This window comes from Ochotona princeps, chromosome 15 (genome assembly GCF_030435755.1).
Source record: "Ochotona princeps isolate mOchPri1 chromosome 15, mOchPri1.hap1, whole genome shotgun sequence".
NCBI lineage: Eukaryota > Metazoa > Chordata > Mammalia > Lagomorpha > Ochotonidae > Ochotona > Ochotona princeps.
The window spans coordinates 47,799,552-47,820,319 of record NC_080846.1 but is presented as its reverse complement, the minus strand read 5'-3'; the positions used below and the strand labels follow the sequence as shown (position 1 = coordinate 47,820,319).

Below are 20,768 nucleotides of genomic sequence, written 5' to 3'. Positions count from 1 at the left end.
TGCGGTCCAAGACCTTAATAAATGCTAGCTTACTGTTGGAAAAGAAAAAAAAAATGCAGTAACTTCATTACAATATTTTGACCTGATTTTGAGAATTTTTGAAAATCATACAGTACTTTTCCCTAGACTTGCTCCAGTAAATTTTGTGTCTCTGTTAACTTACCGGCACATTAACATCTGTGTGAATGTGGTTGTAGTTTGCTCCGTGGTATTCCATGATGACCACTCTACAACTTACAGGAACGTTCCTATTGGCAAGCATGTGAGCTACTTCTAGTGGAATGAATTCCAGAGAGTAAATCACTGAAATGAACTAGTCTTTTAAACATTGTTTTGCTTCTTGGGTAAATGCCATGGTGGGATTCCTAAGTCATCAGATAGAAATGCTTGATTTTTGCAGACACAGTACAACACATCTTAAATTAATTTGGTAGCAATTTTTATTTCAACCAACAATCTGAGAATTCCAGTTGCTCCACATGCTTCTCCAATTTGAAATGCCTTGCTCGTTTTCTTTTTTTAATTTTATTTTTAAATAATGATTACATGGTTGATCAGGGTCGGAAGGATCGAGGTTTAGGGAAAATTGGGTGAAACTGCTTCCAAACTTACTATTTCTTCTTGTTGTTCCTGGGGGAAGGGGCGAGACAAAGGGGGAAACCAAACCACTAATGACTTTCCACACGTCCCAGTACCCAGGGATGAGGAACCACCACCTCATATCAAACCAGAGTCTCCGTGTGTACATATACTGAGGGTTCTGTCCAAGTGGCTTGGATAGTTCTGAAATGCTGCCAACTTCACCGATCTGAGGATTATGTCACCTTCTAATGTCCATTGCTGTCATCATTTGTTTGGGGTTATTGTCCAGTTAGTTCTGTTCTCCTTCTGCTACAGCACCAAATGAGCTGCTGTAATCTCCGTTTACAACAGGGCCTGTGTCCACTGCTCCACCTTTTTCACTAAGTAGGGCATGTTTTTGCAGGTAAGTCCAAGTACCCGGGCCAAGCATCCCAGGCATTGCCAGATCCCCCACCTCTGGGGCTACAAACCTGACACACATAGCAGGCGGGCCCCAGGATCTGGGCCAGAAGATCCAAGCCCCACTGGATGCCCTACCTCGGGGTTCATAAACTCGGCACACACCTCACAGGTAGGCCCTAGGATCCAGGCCAGGTGACCTGAGTCCTGCCGAATACCCACCCCTGGGGCTCATAAACCCAACACGCACCTCACAGGTAGGCCCCTGGTCCTGGGCCAGGAGATCCAAGCCCTGCCGTATCTCCCACATCTGGGGTTCACAAAATCAACACCTACAAGGCAGGCCCCAGGATCTGAGCCAAGTGACCCAAACCCCACCAGTTTCCCTGTCTCCAGGGCTCAGGAACCCAGCCCCCACCACAAAGGTGGGCCCAATGACCTGAGCCAAACTATCTGAGCTTTGTCAGATACCCCTGTCCCTGGGACTCATGTATCCGACCCCTGCTGGCATGACTCGCCTCAACTCAGCATCCACAGTATTATTGCATAGCCTGGCTTAGTCTAATCTGCCTTCTGTTCCAGCTCCTCTTGGTGGGTGCTGCAGCCTATCCCAGCCCAGCCTGATTGCTGTCCTGGTCCTAATGTGAACTGGCTGCTATTGCAGCCTGATCTGGCTCCTCCTGCCCCCTGCCCTGGTTCTCAGGTCTGCCAGTGGGTGTTACGTGTTGGCCCAGACTAGTCTGTCCCCAGATCTCACCCACATGTATGCTGGTGGGGACTGTAACCTGGCATGGTCTGGGCTGCTTGCCTTGCTTCTTGTGCTCACTGCAGGAGCTGCGCCCCAATGAGTTTCCAAAGCTCTTCCACTGAGTGTCCTCCCAGTGGCAGTTGTGCGCCATAGTGGGTCATTGGCACAGGCTGACTTTGTCCACCTCCTGTTCTGACAAGAACAGTGGCCTTGCTCAACCGGCCAGACCCATTCTGTTCTTGTGGGTGCTGCAGCCCAGTGATACCTGGTCCGTGCCCAGACACAACGTTCATATATTTCAGCAGGAGTCAAGACCTAGCCTGGTCTGTTCTGCACCCAACCTGGCTCACACGAGTACCAGTGGGGCTGGAGTCAGCCCCATCTGTCACTCCAGTCCCAGTGCTCCCCGCGCCGGTGCGGTCTGTAGCCATGGACAGCCATGCCTGCTGCCCTCAATCCTACTCTTGTTCTCACCAGTGGGTACCCCAACCCAGCTGCCGAGCAGAGTTTGCAGTTCCACGGGGTGAGCCCACACTGCCCCACAGATTCTGCTACCAGACCCACTTCTCTCTCGTTCTCCCCGCCACACCAATCTGGTGTCAGCCCCCTACTTACATGCACACATTGTGGACTTATCTGTGGAAGTCCCTCAGCTGTAATTCCTAACCTGGGCATAACAGCCAGTTCATCTCCCTAACTACTACTTGTGCAATCCCATCACCCCCTGTAAACCAAGACCCTCTAATCCTGAGGGTGCACAGCAGGGCGACCCAAGGGGCTTTGTCCCACGCCTTTGGCATCCAAGCTACCGGGCCCTTCCGAGGGAAGCCACATGGCCCAGCTACAGGAATCCACGTGGGTCAAAAAGCCTCACCTGCAGGATTGGGTGGCCCTGGAGGCCTGCTGAGCTCCCCTCCCACCCACAGAGCCATGTCCTCAGCTGAACATACCTGCGCCCTTGTCACTTTCAAATGCTCATTACTTAAAATTTTATAATTGGAAAGTCATATTTACAGAGAAGGAGAGAAAAAGATCTTCTGATTGCTGGTCCACTCTCCAAGTGGCTGCCAACAACCGGAGCTGAGCCAATCCAAAGCCAGGAGCTTCTTTTGGGTCTCCCATGTGGGTGCAGGGTCCCAAGGCTTTGGGCAATCCTCTGCTACTTTCTCAGACAACAGGCAGGAAGCTGGATGAAAAGTGGAGTGGCTGGGACATGAACTAGCACCCATATGGGATCCCAGCAGTTGCAAGGTGAGGATTTCATCACTAGGCCACCAGCCTGGGCCCAATCTTGCTAATTTTTTAAGTTGTGTAATCTTCAAACTGGAATTCTGAATGAGATCACTGTCTGATATATGTATTACAAACACCTTCCATTACTCTGTTTACTTTTTTTCCCCTTACATAATTTTTTTTTGGAAAGCAGATTTACATAGACGAGAAAGAGGACTGTTCCAATTGCTATTTCTTTCCCCCAAATGGCTGCATTGGCCAGAGCTGAGCATTTCTGAAACCAGGAGCTTCTTCCAGGTCTTCCATGCAGGTGCTTGAGCTATACTCCACTGCTTTCCCAGGCCACAAGCAGGAAGCTGGATGGGAAGTGGTGCAGCTGGGACTAGAACTGGCGCCTATACGAGCTGCCAGCACTGCAGGCTGAGAATCAGCTGAGGCCACCACGCTGGCTCCTCTTAGCTGACTTCTTACAAACACAAGTTCTTCATCTTAAATCCAATGCATCTATGTCTACTTCTGCTTTTTGAGTGCTACTGAAGACATCTTTTGCCAACCCTCAATTCATGAAGATTGCTCCTGCTCTCTCCTCAATGCTTATTTATCTTTCACTTTCCTATTCTCCACTTCAAACAAACTTCCAGTATAAGTTTGGGGTCAAGGTCCATTTTCCTTCCTTATATAAATGTACAATTTCCCTGGTGGCAGTACTATTTATTGGAAGAAAAATTCTTTCTCTAAATAATACCATAGCAACAAGCTGAGAAATGATTCAAGATTGGTATGCTTTCCTTATATATCAGATGTCATTCACCAATTTATTAGTTAACTCTAGCATGATATTTTCTTCATGAGGTTCCCCCCCCACCAAGATTTATTTATTTTTTATCTGAAAGGCAGATTTACAGAAGGGAGACAAAAAATTTGATAAGATTTTCTATCAGCTCTTTCACTTCCCAATGGCTGCAATAGCTGGAACTGAGCTGATCTGAAACCAGGACTCAGGAGCTCCCTTCGGGTCTCCCACACCGGTGCAGGAACCCAAGGACTTGAGCCATGCTCTGCTGCTTTTCCTGGAAATAGGATGGGCAGCACAGCAACCAAGACATGAACTGGTGCCAATACGGGATACCAAGCAGGCCCATTCTTTGTGAAGTTTTGTTGTCTTTTAGATACAAACACAAACTTCTGTACATGCATACCAGGCAACACAGATACAAACACAAACCTTTACATATTTTTTTGTGTATGTGATGCTGGGATTGCAGCTAGACAACAGCTGTTTTCTATACTTTGGTACCGGCGGCTGTTACAAACTCAGAGGCTTGAGAAAGCAGTCTTGTTCCTACTTGTGGCTCCCCACTCCCCAAATTCCCCCTAAGAAGTTATCCATCCCGTTAACTGCTACATTCATCAGATGCATACAACAACTCAGGCCAGGCCCAAGCAATCCAGGCCTCTCGCATGGGCACCACTCCATGACATGAGCCCTCACAGCAACCTCCGAGTCTGTTGGCAGGGAGCTGGAGTTAGAACTGGAAAGAGAAACTCCCATATCCAGCGTGGGAGGCGTTAGGCTCAACACCTGCTCCCTTCTCTGCGGCCTCTGCAGCTGTCACGAACATCAGTGAGTCCAGTTATGCTCCCACTACGGCAGCCGTTCCCTTCTGGTCTAAAATGAACATCCCTTTTGACCAGCTCTGCGTTTCGGCCCCAAAGGTCCCTGTTTCACTAATGACAGTCTTCCCACATTCTCGGTCTTGTTGGTAGCTGCGGCAGCTGCTATCTCCCTAGAACCTTACAATTCTTGTCACTCTTTCGGTTAGTTAGTAACAATATCTAACAACACTGTGTATGACTTCTGCTGGATAACAAATGATTCCTGCCTCTACAGCACCTTGACAAAAAGCAAGTATCCAGAATATATATAAAGAACTCCTACAAATCTTTATGAAACAGAAAACCAGCACATAAACTAAGTTTACAACTAAACAGAAAGAAATATAAACAAAGGGCTGGCATTGTGGGGCAAGGGTTCAAGTTGAGCTTCTCCACTTCCAATCCAGCTTCCTACTGACAGGCTGGGAAAAGCAGAAGAGGACCCACATTTTTATGCCCCTAGCAATGACACGGGAGATCCAGAAGTTCCTGGCTCCAGGTTTTTGCAGCCATCTGTGCAAGGAAAATCTTACTCCATTTCTGTAAAGCTGCCTTTAAATAATCAATCTTAAAGACAACAACTGCAAAACTATCCAAATTCCCCTTAAATGTTCGTTGAATAATTTTTACATTTAGACAATAAAAACAATGACAATATGGATTTTCACAAGGGTAAATAAATGCCACATGTGAGGCCGTACGTGATTTAACTTCTAAAGGAGGAGCGGTTACTATAGGTAAGCCAGGGGAGGAAAGCCAGGGAGGTGCCTCTGGAGGACTGGCAAGGTTAGTTCTATGTGCCGTATGGTTTCCTGTTTCAGAAACAAAAACCCTCCCTTGACATGTTGTTTCATCTCAAACTCTTCTCTTCCAGCTGTTTATGTTCACAGCATGGAGGACTGCCCTCAGCAAGGTTACCTCACTGTAATAATTAGCCTTAAAGAGATCTGGAACTCAAGTGGCACCACCACCCTGAACACAGCAGAGCAGGTAAAGCACATCACAGCGAGAGCTGCTTGTTTTGGTCCCCTGTGCCACAGTACACGCAACCGGATACACCGTTCTGGAACACTAAACTGCTGATGGAGCCAATATGGTTTAGGTAATACAACACACACTTTTCTCAATTTCTCTTAAGCATCAATTTGCTCAATTGTAATAAAAACAAGAAATACCTATTGCTACCTGCAATGCTCACATTTCATATGGCTCGCTGATTAAGTCCTGCCTGCTCCACTATGGATCCAGCTCTCTGACAATGGCCTAGGAAAAGCAGCCGAGAACAGCCCACGCTGGAGCCCTGCCACCCACAAGGGAGACCTGGATGAAGTTCCTGCCTTTGACCGGGCCATCAGGAGAGTGAACCAACGCACGAAAAACTGTGGTCTCTCTCTCTCTTTCACACTAAGCAAATGTTAAAGAAAACTTCTACGTCACTGGATTATCATGAGGATTGAGGAGATAAATATCAAGCGCTTAGGCAAGATTCTAGAATATGGTAAACAGTCAATCAACTACTGCCAAACTTTAAGTCCGATGTAGCTTTCTGATTTACGGTGTATGCTTTACTTGGAAATCATGAATTTATACACATCACTTGGAGGACACACAAAGTGGTTTCACCACACAGCTCCATGATCACTGCCAAAGCACTTGGGTTAGTCTCCGAACAAAACTAACAACCCTAAGTTGTTCGCGCTGCTTACCCTGGAATGTCATGACACACAGGAGCAGACAGAAAGGAGAAGCAAAACTCAGTGATTCTAACACGTCGCAGAAGAGATGTTACCTAGAAAGCTTCGTTCGTTATCCAAAAGTCATTTATTGCAACAAAACTGGAGGTTAATCACTCTTTTTATTATTTAATTGTATGGTAAAGTCTACATCTACAATTTGATAGGGAGGAATTGCTTTGCATTTACATCGAGGACGCGGTTACTCTATTGGAATCAGACAGACACACACAGAAGACCAAGTACATGTTGAAAACAAAACGTCTCCATGTTTCAGTGGGCCCTCCTCTTGCTATTCCGGACCACAATTTTCCTATTAGCGTTGACCCTTACATACATACATGTTAAGTCTTGATCTTACATAAATGTTAAGTCTGACGTACCTCCCCAAATTTTTAAGCATTGAAAGGAGCTTCTCACAATTTCTGTTCATAAACAAAATGTTGAAAACAACATGGAAGTAAAGTTTAAAAGCAAAGGACAGACTGCTTTGACCTTACAGCAGAGAACATGCGGCTCATCTAGGAAGCACTTTCACCAAGAGGCCAGCTTCTCCTGCAGAGCAGTGCGTCCCCACACGCCTGCAGGACCACACCTGCAAGCGCTTCTGTTCGCACTTCCAAAGTGTCAGGGAAAATGCATACCAAATATCTAAAAACTAAATATCAGGATGGGACTCAGACAATTAAAAATTGTGAATTGGTTCAAACAGATGTTTTCAGTTTCTTTTTAAAATTCAGATATTTTAAAATAACTCACATTTTAGTGTGCTTCATGGTTTCACATAAAGTTGAAACTCAAATGAAGTTTTTTTCATGTTTTACTTGATTCTGCAAAAATATCAATTAGCTACTGCTTTACTTAACCAAGTTATACATGAGGTAAGTTTCAGCTAAAAACAGCAAACCAAAACAACAACAAAAAAAAGCCAACCTGAAAGTTAAAAGTCAACCACTTAAAAAGCACACAAAATCTTCATGCCCACTTCCTGTTTAGAATTTACAACTTTAGGTACTAATGCTTTTTTGTAATTTAAAAACCAAATCCTTTTGCATTCTTAAGTCTGATTACACTGGTAAATCTAGGGGGAAAAGTCTGACAAAACCTATTTTTGGTAAAATAACGCAGTAACGAACCCAGATGGAATAGAAGACCGCTGTTTCACGTTTCACTTCTAAACAGACACACACGTACGCACGCGCGGTTATCTAAAAAAATATTTTGGTAGTAAATTGGATTAACAGAGTACATGTTTTCTCGTAAATAAAAAGTAAAAATTCCCAATTACAGTCTTATAGCTGGCTATCAGGTTTTCAAAATAGGTAATAGCCAGCTAACAGTCCTTTAAAATATGTATAGGCTGCACTAACAGATCTCTGTGAACAGTCCCCAGTAGTTAAGCAGGTCTTACTGAATTAGCACTTTCATGATACTAAATATCTTTTAAAGAGTACAAAAGGGCAAAAGCAGTCACATTTAACTATCAGTAAAAGTTACAGATTATTGCTGTACTTTTCCCTCATACCACCAAACTTTGTAGCAATTCTAAAAAGTACTGTTCCCCTCATCAAATTTCATTATGCCTATGTATGTAAATTTTTACTCAGCAGAGAATTCTTAAACTTGAAAGCATTTAAATGTGTAACTTCACATTATACTGCCATGTTTCCATGCCCTTTGTTTCCCAAATACATAAAAACAATATACATTTTCCCCAAAAAATGAAATAAGATGTCCACATTAAAAAAATAAAGCCTACAAAAAGTTCCAGAGCTAAAAAAAGATTATTCATATGGCACAGAGTGATCTCCTACAGCGCAGGGTCCGAAACGACTACATGAAATCCATTACGCAGCCTGCTTGTTCTCAGTGGAATACTATGTTGAGGTGAAATCACATTACTTTAAGTTCTTGAGTCAATAAGAATTGTACACATTTTTTTTACACAGTTATTAAAAACAGGAGACCAAGCTGAATGTGCCAGAGATTTCACTTGAGCTTTTTAGACTCATCTTGAAGAAAACCGGAGAAGGGATTGACTTGGTTGGTTTCCATAGCTTGATAGACCAGAAACAGAAAAACTGCCACAATCACAAACAGCACGATTTTTATCCACATAGGAATGGAGCGTCCCTTCTTCTTAGTCTTTTCTGACTTGACATCTGCCAAGGGGACATACTTGGGCACATACTTTGATGAGAAAGATTCCTCCATTCTGAAATCGCTGAGCTCTAACGGCCGGCCTGCAGCCCCTTTGATTGGTCTGCGGCAACTGGCACTGTTAGGGAGTGAAAGAAGGAAAACATTTTACAGTCACGATTTAGATAAATGACATAAAATGTCACTGTTCCTAATTCCAAGCATATTCCATAAGGTAGCATAAAGCAGCAAGCGCAACATATGAAAAACGTTGCAACTTCTTCACTGAAAAATTCTCCTTTTCCATATTTTATTAAAAATGAATATTCAGGGGCTTGGCATGGTAGCCTAGAGGCTAAAGTCCTCGCCTTGAAAATGTCGGGATCCCATATGGGAGCCGGTTCTAATCCTGGCGGTCGCACTTCCCATCCAGCTCCCTGTTTGTGGCCTGGGAAAGCAATAGAGGATGGCCCAAAGCCTTGGGACCATGCACCTGCATGAAAGACCTGGAAGAGACTGCTTGCTCCTGGCTTCGGATCACCGCAGCTCTGTCCACTGGGACTGCTTGGGGAGTGAATCAATGGATGGAAGATCTTCCTCTCAGTCTCTCCTCCTAGCTGTATAACTGACTTTCCAATGAAAATAAATCTATAAAAACCAATATTCAAGGACGGTGTTTTGGCAAGAAAAGCCACCACCTGTGCCACCAGATCCCACGGCTGCTCCTCTTCCAGTTCAGGAAGCCTGCCAATGGCCTGGTAAAGGAAGCAGAAACAGCCCGACTTCCTGGAGTCCCTGACGCCCAGATGATGCTCCTGCTCCCTGGCTTCGCCCTAAGCATCAGTTAAGACCCATTTTGTTCTCTCCCATGCTCTCTGTAACTCTCTCAATCAGACCATCAATAATCATTAAGCCTGATTTCTTCAAGGCTTTTCAAGAGTATTTTTTTTAAAGATTCAGTTATTTTATTTGAAAGGCAGAGTTTCAGAGAAAGACCCTTCATCTGCTAGTTCATTTCCCACATGGCTGCAATGGCTGGGGCAGAGCTGGTTGGAGGTCAGGGGTCAGGAGCTGCTTCCAGGTTTCTCACGTGGGCAGTGGGAAACACTTGCGCTATCCTTTCCTGCTTTCCCAGGCACATTAGCAGGGAGCTGGCTTGGAGGTGGAGCACCCGGAACACGAACCGGTAGCTCATATGGGATGTCAGCACCACAGGAGGAAGCTTAATGTGCAACTCCATGGTGTCAGTTCCATGGCTAACGTCTAAAAGAAAGTAAAACACCAAGTGGCTATGGGTGTTACTCCTGCCACTAGGAAACAGTTTCAAGACACCTACAGCCGTTTCGGGGTCAGTGTTTGGCCTAGCAGTGAAGATGCTGCCTGAGAAGCCCACATCTTAGCTCACAGGTCCTAGAGTTGATCGGGGCTCTGCAACAGCCTCTGGCTGACGAGTGGCACGGGAGGAAGCAGGTGACAGCAAGACGAGCTGCATCGCGGCTCCTCAGTGAAAGATCTGGAGTTAGGCAGATGGGACCAGAAAAATTCAGGGGGAAAACTACTTCTTTCCTAATGTACTTCCATTTGGAATTAAAAGTACGAATTAAATAGGTAAATAAAATGCTTTTTAAAAGAAAAAAAATTATTTGAAAGGTAGACTGTCAGAGAAGCAAAGGTATCTTCTCTCCACAGGTTTACTCCCCAGAATGGCTGCAATGGCTAGGGCAAAGCCAAGAGCCCAGAACTCCAGCCAAACCCTTCACGGGGGTAGCAGGGAACTGTATGGGAAGGTACAGCACCTGGCATGCTTTAATCTTAGCCCTGGTACATTTTGTAATTTTTTAGCTTAATGAAGTCAATTTTGAATGATTTAATTTTCAAGAATTTGAAAAACTGGTGATTTAAGGAAATGACTCCTGAAATAACAGTTTAATTCTGAGAATACAGGCATAACAACTTTGCCCAAAAACAAAAACACCTGAAAATAAAAATTCCCTGTTGGAACCCAATGCACGTGTCTCAATGCAGCTGAGTACCTGATTCCTGTGGGTGTAGCTGCTTCAAACGGGAACATTTCCTTAAGAATATCTCTTTCTACTCTTCTGTCCTCTGTTTTTTCTCCCACCTAATAAGAAACAAAGAAGCACAAATTAAATTTAGTGCACATGTACAAATAAAGCCATTTAAAGTTTCAGAGAAAAGCCTCTTAAATCTATCCCAAGTTTAACCAACACTATTCCTGAATTCATTATCTCTAGGTTTCTACATTATCCCAAGGCTCTCCAGACTTTCCCAATGTGAAGAAAGCAGAATGTGTTATTAGAGGGAAAACTGGCACACATTCAAAGGACTGTGTGTGTAGGGAATCTAGTAATTTCACACGGCAGTGTAAGTTCCCTCAACTTTTGGCTGTGTTTACCTTTGTGTGCAGTTCAAAATAAATAAACCACGTGATTTGGTAAATTCATTAAACTTACAAGGCACCATGCAGTTAGTATTTTAGAGCTTAATTATACAGAGTTTAACCAACTCAAGCACCAAAGTTAAAGTCTCTTTATTTGACCTTTTAATAAAGTGTAACCTCCCTCAGAACCCAGTAGCACTTTCCAACTTCTAACCACGACAAACAATGCATAAGCAGCACACAAGTGATCAATTGCTTGAAAAAAAAAAAAAAAACAGGAACTTAAAGTCAGAGAAGCGAGAGAAGAGTATTAGCGAGCCATACCGTATTAGCTTTAGGTACCATTTTCAGGAAGAACAGTGTGTCAATCACTTATGCATACATCATAGACACACCACCCAATAAGAAAACGGTTCCCTCCCACTTTCAAAAAAAAAAAAAAAAGACAGGAAATATTTCCTCTCAGAGAGATCAATGATAGCATCGATCTAAATTGTATTCATTTACTTCAGCTCTTGTCAATGGTTTCTTTGGTGTTCTTCTGGGTGTGTCTGAGAATTCAGTGATTGGCAGAATAGGAGTTGCATGCTTGAAATTTCCAGTCACCCTATTGACAACCTGCCAAGATTCAAATTATTCAGACTCAGAATTATCCAAACATAACAAAGACACTTAAAAAGGTAATTCTATTGCTATATACTTGAAACTTTCCTTTAATAAAAGAATTTTTACAACAGAGCCTAGCATCTCAACCCAAGAAGCTTGATCATTCTTCAATTATTTTAGCAAAAGCATCCTTATAATATTTAAGATTCTTATACAATAAATTAAATTTGTATAAATTGGCTAGTGAAAAATTGTAAAATTCAAAACTATATGGGATAAAACCAGTATAAAATCGGTTCAAAAAACACAGAAATTTAAAATGTGCCAGAATTTACCACCTCCCAATTTCCAATTATAGGGCAATTTATGAAGAATACCACTTTGTACGGTTTATGAAACATATTTACTAAGGTGTTGTTGCTTGAAGCCATAATAGTTTCAGTTATGGGAGTATTCTGTGAAATTACTGCACCATCTACATGAAAATGTTCTGAAGTTTCCACCTGTTAGTTTGAAAACAAAACAAAAACAATAAATAGAAAGGAAACACTAAGACCCTGCCAATCTGAAAACCCAATTCTAAGCAGTAAGCCTTGCATCACCCTTTTCCTTGGAGTTCTTCTGGACCCTCTTGTAGATTCCCTAGTTAATGCCTGCAGAGGTCCGCCTTTGGAAGGTCCACTCGTCCATTCAGTCTCTGTTACTCCAGCTTGAGAATAGCTCTAGTTAAGCACCGACACATGAAAAAGACATAGTCTAACATCAAACACCTTTATGATGGCCATTCAGTGTCCAAATTCCATCATTTACAAACAACATTATGCCTCAAAATATTTCTCCATGTACAGTAAGCATTTAACAGATGGTAGAAGTCCTTACAAATCATGATAAAATCTAGGGGGAATAATCTTGCGCAACAATAGCACAGGTCCCTTTTGTGTCTTCCTGAATACAGTCATGGTAGCTGAATCTGCTTTGTCTAAACAAAAGGCAGAATGATTGCAGCTTTGACTAAAGTCATTTACTGCAACATGTGTTTACTGCTTTAAAACAAAAGCACAGACTTCACAGTTATTAATGTAAATATTTTTCTTTTCACATGGTTAGCATCATTTTAGCAAAACCAGTTTAAACTATAATCCACACACAGCTAACATGAAGCTCAGAACTTCCCAGGTAACACACCAAATCAAACCTTGGCAGCAAGAGCCCAAGGGGCCATCCTCCCGTGAGCGAGCAGCCTACTGCTCAGCGCCCACTCTCCCAGCTGCTCACACCGACCAACACCTACTACAGACAACAAGGGCACAGCGAGACAGCTGTTACCAATCAGTCTCAGACTCGTTTTTTCCTGACAAACTGACATTTTTCTGTGCATTTAAGAAATAATATAACAATTCTTACATTCTAATTTGAAATCCATCAGACTATCACTTCTCCAACTACAATGTGCTTGTATATTAACACCTGGGGAGGGGAATGCATGCAGATTCTGCATTCCAAATACCAAGATTTTAGATGTTGAAGCCAATATTACAAACACTGTGTTGCAGCAGTGTGCTTATGTTGTCACTTTTGCTTTTACACAAATATTTTTATCTAGCAATTGATAGCTAATCTAGCTAAGTGTCTATTAAACTTAAAGGTGATTGCATTGTGGAGTAGCAGGCTATGCTGCCACCTTCTGAGTGTCAGTTTGAGGGCTGGTTGGTTCACTTCTGATCTAGCTTCCTAATGAGCAGTGGAAGATGGCCCCAGGCACTTGGGACCCCTGTCACAATCATTTGGGGAGCAAATCAGTAAATGGAAGCTCTCAAATTCTGCTTATCAAATAAGTTTTTTTTAAAAAAAAATGTGGGGCCCAGCAACGTGGCCTAGTGGCTAAAGTCCTCGCCTTGAACACGCTGGGATACCATATGGGCGCCGGTTCTAATCCCGGCAGCTCCACTTCCCATCCAGCTCACTGCCTGTGGCCTGGGAAAGCCCAAAGCCTTGGGATCCTGCACCCACGTGGGAGACCCAGAGGAGGTTCCTGGTTCCTGGCTTCGGACTGGCGCAGCACCAGCCGTTGCGGTCACTTGGGGAGTGAATCATTGGACGGAAGATCTTCCTGTCTCTCCTCCTCTCTCTATATCTGACTCTGTAATAAAAAATAAATAAATCTGGGCCCGGCAGCGTGGCCTAGCAGCTAAAGTCCTCGCCTTGAACGTGCCAGGATCCCATATGGGTGCCGGTTCTAATCCCAGCAGCTCCACTTCCCATCCAGCTCCCTGCTTGTGGCCTGCGAAAGCAGGTGAAGACGGCCCAATGCATTGGGACCCTGTACCCACGTGGGAGACCTGGAAGAGGTTCCAGGTTCCCGGCTTCGGATCGGCACAGCACCGGCCGTTGCGCCTCACTTGGGGAGTGAATCATCGGACAGAAGATCTTCCTCTCTGTCTCTCCTTCTCTCTGTATATCTGACTTTGTAATAAAATAAATAAATCTTTAAAAATAAATAAATAAATCTTTAAAAAAATTTTTAAAAATGTGAAGACAAATCAGTTTACTCTTACCCTGTGACCACAGCAGCAACCTAGCAGTGTGGCTAGAACCATTACCATTAAGTCCATACAGCTACAGTCTCCTGCCTCTGATGTCTTATATTTAACCACACTGGGAATCGACATTTAGAAAAGCTCTACTTTGACTCACAATTGGAATCTAAGTTTCTCAGTCTGCTATAAATTAGGATTGAATGCAAAAACCATGTCGGTCAAAAGACCAATATGTAGGGCCTAGCGCGACAGCGTAAGTGGTTAAAGTCGTGGCCTTGAACGCGCAGGGATACCATGTAGGCGCCAGTTCTAATCCCGGAGGCCACTTCCCATCCAGCTCCCTGCTTGTGGCCTGGGAAAGCAGTCGAGAACGGCCCAAAGCCTTGGGAATCTGCACCCGCGCGGGAGACCCGGGAAAAGGTTCGAGGTTCCTGGTTCCCGGCTTTGGACTGGCGCAGCTCCAGCTGTTGCGGCTGCTTGGGGAGTGAACCATCGGATGGAAGATCTTTCTCTCTGTCTCTCCTCCTCTCTGTATATCCGCCTTTCCAGTAAAAATAAATAAATCTTAAAAAAATAAATAAATCTTAAAATATATATAGGGGCCGTTGCACTGCCATAGCATACCAATCCTCTGCCTGCAGCACCACCAGCCCACGTTCACTTCCAATCCAGTTCCCTCTGGTGACCTGGGAAGGCAACAGCAGATGGCCCAGGGCCGAGGGTCCCTGTATCCACATGGGAGCCTTGGAGGAAGCTCCTGGCTCCCAGCTTTAGACCAGTCCAGTCTGGCCACTGCAACCATTTGGGGTGTAAACCAGCAGGTGGGAGAGATGGGAGAATCAGTACCTCCCTCTCTAACTCCTTCAGGCAAAAAATATATATAATACCCTTGACCCCACTATCTCAGACCAACTAAAGCAGAGACTCTTGGTAGGGCCTGAACACAGTTAAATCTTAACACTCCTGAGGATTCCAATAGGCAGCCAGGACTGAAAACAAATGCTTTTAATATGTTCTAACCAGGCATTTGGCTTAGCACTGAAGTGCCGTGTGCTGTACTGAAGAGCCCCAGTGACACACCTGGCTCTGACTTGCGTGCCTGTCTTCTCCTAAGGCTGACCCAGCAGGTGATGGCGCCAGGAACTAGGTTCCTGCTGCCCTTCTGGGAGACCTGGACTGTTCTGGCGCACCACTGACTGGCTAAGAGAAGTACATTCTCTCTCAAGTTCTTTTCAAAATTTCCTCCTTCTCAATAACCAATGGCACAGTGTCAGAGTAAGCAGAAGTATTTTTGTCTTCCTCCCTGAAAATTAAGCATCTGTTAAATTGTCTAACTTTCTATCACCTTTAAAGGTTTTGTTCTGGGGCCCAGTATGGTAGTCTAGTGGCTGAAGTCCTCGCTTTGCATATGCCAGGATCCCATATGGGTGCTGGTTCATATCCCAGCAGCTCCACTTCCCATCCAGCTCCCTGCTTGTGGCCTGGGAAAGCAGCAGAAGATGGCCCAAAGCCTTGGGATCCTGCACCCGCGTGGAAGACCTGGAAGAAGCTCCTGGCTCCCAAATGGCTCAGCACCGGCCACTGTGGCCACTTGGGGAGTGAAAAAGGGGACAGAAGATCTTTCTCGTTGTCTTTCCTTCTCTCGGCCTATCTTGTTTTTTTCAATAAAAACAAATCTTAAAAAAAAAAAAAAAAGAAAAAAGATTTTTGTTCTGATTAAGTAACTGAAATAATCTATTTAACAAAATTTTACCAAACATCCACTGAATCATTATGGCTAACAAAATCACGTTTATATTTTATAGACCAAGTTCAAGTTAGTTTTTTTTTTTTTTTTTTTCTGTGCAAAGAAACACCAAGAAGCTTCTGGGTTGCCTGTGGCAATAGCAAGGAATTCTACAAATCATTCATCTTCTCTTCTGCTCAGATTCAATAAATTATTTGGTTGAGGACTAAAAGCTGATTTTATTAGCACCTATAATTATCTAGTTTAGAACTATTGTCGCAGTTTTTTTTTTAAACCAGAAACTGTACATAAATGACTTTTGAAGGAAAAAAGTTAAAAATAAAACTAACTCAATGCCGTAATTACTCAGACTGATCAAATGACTGAACAGAAAAAAGTACTGGTATACAGAATTAATGCAACCACTGCATGCAATGATGCCAAGTAACAACTGTACTGCCATCTGTGCGCAGCAAGAGGCTCCACTGAAAAGTTTTGCTTCATCATGGAGGCAACTGAAAGGAGAGACAGAACTCCTTCCACCTGGCCTGCTGCGAAGCTATCAGGTTAAGACAGGAACTAGAGATTAGGTTATAAAAGTAGGCAATAAGTTCCGATAAACAAACACAGAGGTAGGACCTACACGGTGGCCCATGGCCCTGTGTCACTGTATCATGTGGGAGGCCTGGAGGAGGCTTCTGGCTCGCAGCTTTAGAACAGCTCAGTTCGGCTGCTCAGCTGCCTGGAGTTAATCAGTGGATGGAAGGTCTTCTCCCTCTCAGAAACTCTCTCAAGTAAAACACACTCTGGGGCAGGTGTTGCAGTTAATATGCCCACCTGTGACATCTGCCTCCCACACTGGAGTCCTGGTTTGAGTACAGGGTCATTTCTAATTCAGTTTCATGCCATGTCATGCCTTTGGGTGAGGCAGATGACGGCTCACGTACTTGGACCTTGCCATTCACACAGGTGACTCAGACTGAATTCCTTGCTTAGGCCTGCTCCGAGTCCCAGCTGTCCCACGCACTTGGGGAGCACATCAACAAACAGAAGATCTGTGTTGCTGTGTTGCTAACAGCATACAACTAGAAACAACTCAAATACACACTGAAAGAAAAGTGACCCCCCCAAAAATTATCCATCAAATGCAACACACACAAAAAAAATCACAGCTGTATAAAGTAATGAGAACGTCGGCTACATTCTCGAGTGGTGTGACCTCTAGGGTTGTGATGAAGTAGGCTGCCTTCTTCATCGGGGGGTGGGGGGGCGGGATATATCTACATCCATGTATTTAATGATAATATTCAAAAAGAAATAAAACATCAGGTGCTGGAGTTGTGGCACAGTGGGTTAAGTCACCACTTGCGAGGCTGGCAACCCACACCGGAGCACTGGTTCAAATCCCAGCTGCGTGCTTCCAACCCAGCTTCCTGCTAAGGTATCTGGGGACCTGACACCCATGTGAGAATTGTGGATGAAGCTTCAGCCATTGTAGCTATTTCAGTGAATAATAATAAACAAATGAAAGATCTCTATCACTTTGCCTTCCAAAATAAGAAAAATGAGTCTTAAATACAATCAAAAGCTGAAGATGAAGGAGACAGGGCAGAAGCCAGAGTTTGGAGTCTACACTGTTCTTCCTAATTAATACCACACACACATTTTTCAGTAATTTTTTTTTTTAAAGAAAAAGGAAGGTAGTATTAGAAAACCTAATTGTACACTCAACTGGTGGCCTTACAACATCAAGTGCTGTCGGGTGACTTTAACCACATTGTTTTGACATTACGATCCAGCAGGATTTTCTAAGAGATGAATTAAGTCCTCCAACTACTGGTTCACATCCCAAACGGCTGCAACAACTACAGCTGAGCCGATCAAACGTCAGGGGCTTCTTCAGGCTCTCCCATGTAGACACCCACGTGTAGAGGCCCGAGGATGTGAGCTGGCCTCCATTGTCCCATGGGCATGGATGTGAGTCCTGGTTGCTCCTTTCCATCCTGCTGTCTGCTTATGGAGCGGAGCATGACCCAAAACCTTGGAACCTTGAACCTACATGGGAAACCCGGAAGAAGCCCATGGCTTCAGGTTGGCTCAGCTCCAGCCAGTATGGTGACCTGGGAAGTAAACCAGCAAACAGATCTTTGTCTCTCCTCTCTGTAAATCCGCATTTTCAATAAAAAGAAACAAAAGAAGAATAAGAAGAAAAAAAAAAGAAATTTAAAAAGCTATAAATTAAAAAAATGAAAATGAAAGTAAAAGAAAAAAAATCAGGCCATATTTAGCAGCCTTGTTATTGGCGATGCTCTATTATTTTGGCACATGTACGCTATAATGACACCTATGTGGGAGACCGGACTAAGTCTGGCTTTGATCTGGTTCAGCCCCAGCTCCAGGCATTTGGGGGGTACACCAGTAGATGAAATATCTGATTCTCTGGCTCTCAAAGGATTAAAGAGATACATTCTAAAAATAAGCACAATTAAAAACAAATATATGACAAGTATAATATAAATTTATTAATACTCTTTTATATAAAAGGTACTTTAACTTAAAAACTGGTAAATAAAGGGCACGAAGTATCTCTACTTCTCTTGTATGAATTTATTTCAAGGTTAAGTGAGAAGTTTACAATAAAAATCTGTGTGGGCCTGGCATAGTAGCCTAGTGGCTACAGTCCTTGCCTTGAATGTGCCGGGATCCCATATGGTCACTGTTTCCCATCCAGCTCTGCTTCCCATCCAGCTCCTTGCTTGTGGCCTGGGAAAACAATTGAGGATGACCCAAAGCCTTGGGAATCTGCACCCATGTGGGAGACACGGAAGAACTCCTGGCTCCCGACTTCGGATCGGCACAATACTGGTGGCCATTGCGGCTCACTTAGGAGTGAATCATTGGAAGGAAGATATTTCTCTCTGTCTCTCCTCCTCTCTGTATTTCTGACTTTGCAATAAAAATAAATAAATCTTAAAAAAAAGAAAAGAAAAAAAGTTTACCCTAGTTACAAATGTAAGAAAAATCATCATTTACAACCCCAAATAAAATAATGTAAGTAATAAGTCAACAGCTGTTACAATCATAATATGAAAGGGTGATGTGCAGCTTTATAATGGACCTGGCTTCCAAATATGAAGCTGTTATTCATTAATTTTATAATCACCAGAGGATATCATGTGCCATCAATCATAAGGCATTCATACCTAAGACACTGAACATGGGGGCCAGCACTGTGGCACACTGGTTAATCCTCAACTTGGAAGTGCCAGGTTCCCTTATGGGCACCAGTTCATGCTCTGGCTACTCCACTTCCCACACAGCTCCCTGATTGTGTCCTGGGAAAGCAGTGGAGGATGAAGGCCCAGGTCTTTGGGACCCTGCACCTGCATGGAAAACCAGGAAGAAGCTCCTGGCTTCAAACTGGCTCAGCTCTGTGTGCTGTAGACATTTAGGGAGTGAACCAGAGGACTGAAGGTGTCCTCCTGGCCTCTGTTCTCCTGTGGAGATCTGCTTTACCAATAAAAAAAAAAAAAAAAAAAAGGAAGGAAGGAAAGAAGGAGAGAGAACATGAATTCAGCTCTGTGCTTTGTTCCCTGGCCATACTAGCCACATTTAAGCACCTAATAGCTGATGCTTATCACAGTGGATAGGCTTAGATCCAACACAGCACAGAGGTCCACTGCCTAGCCTAACTATCTAAGCATAGGAAATTCAGGGCAGACAGCAAATTAAATGATATGCGAAAAATTCTGTTACTGAACTAGTTAAAAGTAAATGAAAGGAAGGAAAGCTGTTATGTTGGGCTTAGTCATAGATTTTAAGAAATTAAAAATCCGAAATTGTGGGTTTCGTGGATCTTGCTTGGGTCCTGATATAAAATGTCATAAGTGATATTTCTGAAATTGGAGGAATCTGAAGGTGGATTAGATATTAAGGAACTGTTTTACTGGGCATGTCAGTGGCATTTTGTTTAAACAGACTTCATTTTTTAGGGATAAGTGCTAAAATTTGAACGTGTAAAATGATTTATCTTATATATTCCATCAAAAAAGGCAAACCAACAAACTGAAAGCAATTTAAAAAATCTAAAGGGTGAGCCAGGGAGTGTGACAGCTAAATTGGCTAATCCTCTGCCTTTATGTGCTGGCATCTCCTCCAGAGTCTGGTTCACATCCTGGATGCTCCACTTCCCATCCAGCTCCCTGTCTGTGGCCTGGGAAAGCAGTGGCGATGGCCCAAAGCCTTGGACCCTGCAGCCCACAAGGGTAGAAACAGAAGAAGCTCCTGACTTTGGATCAGCACAGCTCAGGCAGTTGTGGCTAATTCAGGAGTGAATCAGTGGATGAAAGATCTTTCTTTCTGTCTGTCCTTCTCTCTGTAAATCTGTCTTTCCTATAAAAATTCTTAAAATAAAATTTGGAGGGTTCAAAGCAAATGAAACTAAGTTGGTAAAACACTGGCAACTGTTTAGTACCTTTGACTGGACAGTCATTAAATCTTTCATTCTTTTATGATTAAAATTTTCTTCAAATAAGACCACTGCCTAATTTTGCCCTTCATCTCCTAAATCAATACTTTTAACTATTTAGACTTAGATTTCTCTAACCCAACTTGTCTTTGCAGCATCATTAGTATACCACCCCCTTCCAGCTGATGGTCACATCAGCTGCCTTCACACTCCAGGACAAAACCCCCCATGCTTACACTTCACATCTTCCTAACTGCTTACACTGATGTTTCCTTATTCTTCAGCAAGTTCCCATAGCCAAAAATCAATAATAACAAATTCTGGTGCGTGCTTCTTTACTAACTAAACCTTCATTCATTTCATGTACTATACATTCTCCACAGTCACCAAGATACTTCTAAAAGAGTTTTGAATCAAGAACATTTCCTCCGAGGATGTGCAATGTAAATATGACAGAACAGGGGAAGGATAACCCACTGGACAAATCTTAGCCTCAAAGAGTGAGGAACAAGACACCAGGGATACCTGTCTTACGAAATA

General features: G+C 43.5%; 1 protein-coding gene across 4 annotated transcripts in view; it reads right to left on the bottom strand.

The window, feature by feature from the left end:
- Positions 1-8,296: 8,296 nt before the first annotated feature.
- Positions 8,297-20,768, bottom strand: part of TMPO (thymopoietin) — a 30,303-nt gene continuing 17,831 nt past the window's right edge. The window contains exons 5-9 of one of the 4 annotated variants that reach the window (XM_058673102.1): positions 12,100-12,219; positions 11,905-12,000; positions 11,399-11,509; positions 10,524-10,612; positions 8,297-8,629 (exon numbers count right to left, since the gene is read on the bottom strand). In XM_058673102.1, coding sequence (XP_058529085.1) covers positions 8,341-8,629; positions 10,524-10,612; positions 11,399-11,509; positions 11,905-12,000; positions 12,100-12,219 — 705 coding nt within the window. In that variant the 3' untranslated portion in view covers positions 8,297-8,340. The remainder of the gene's footprint in view (positions 8,630-10,523; positions 10,613-11,398; positions 11,510-11,904; positions 12,001-12,099; positions 12,220-20,768) is intronic. The other 3 variants (XM_058673103.1, XM_058673104.1, XM_004583123.2) reach the window with 3 other exon arrangements.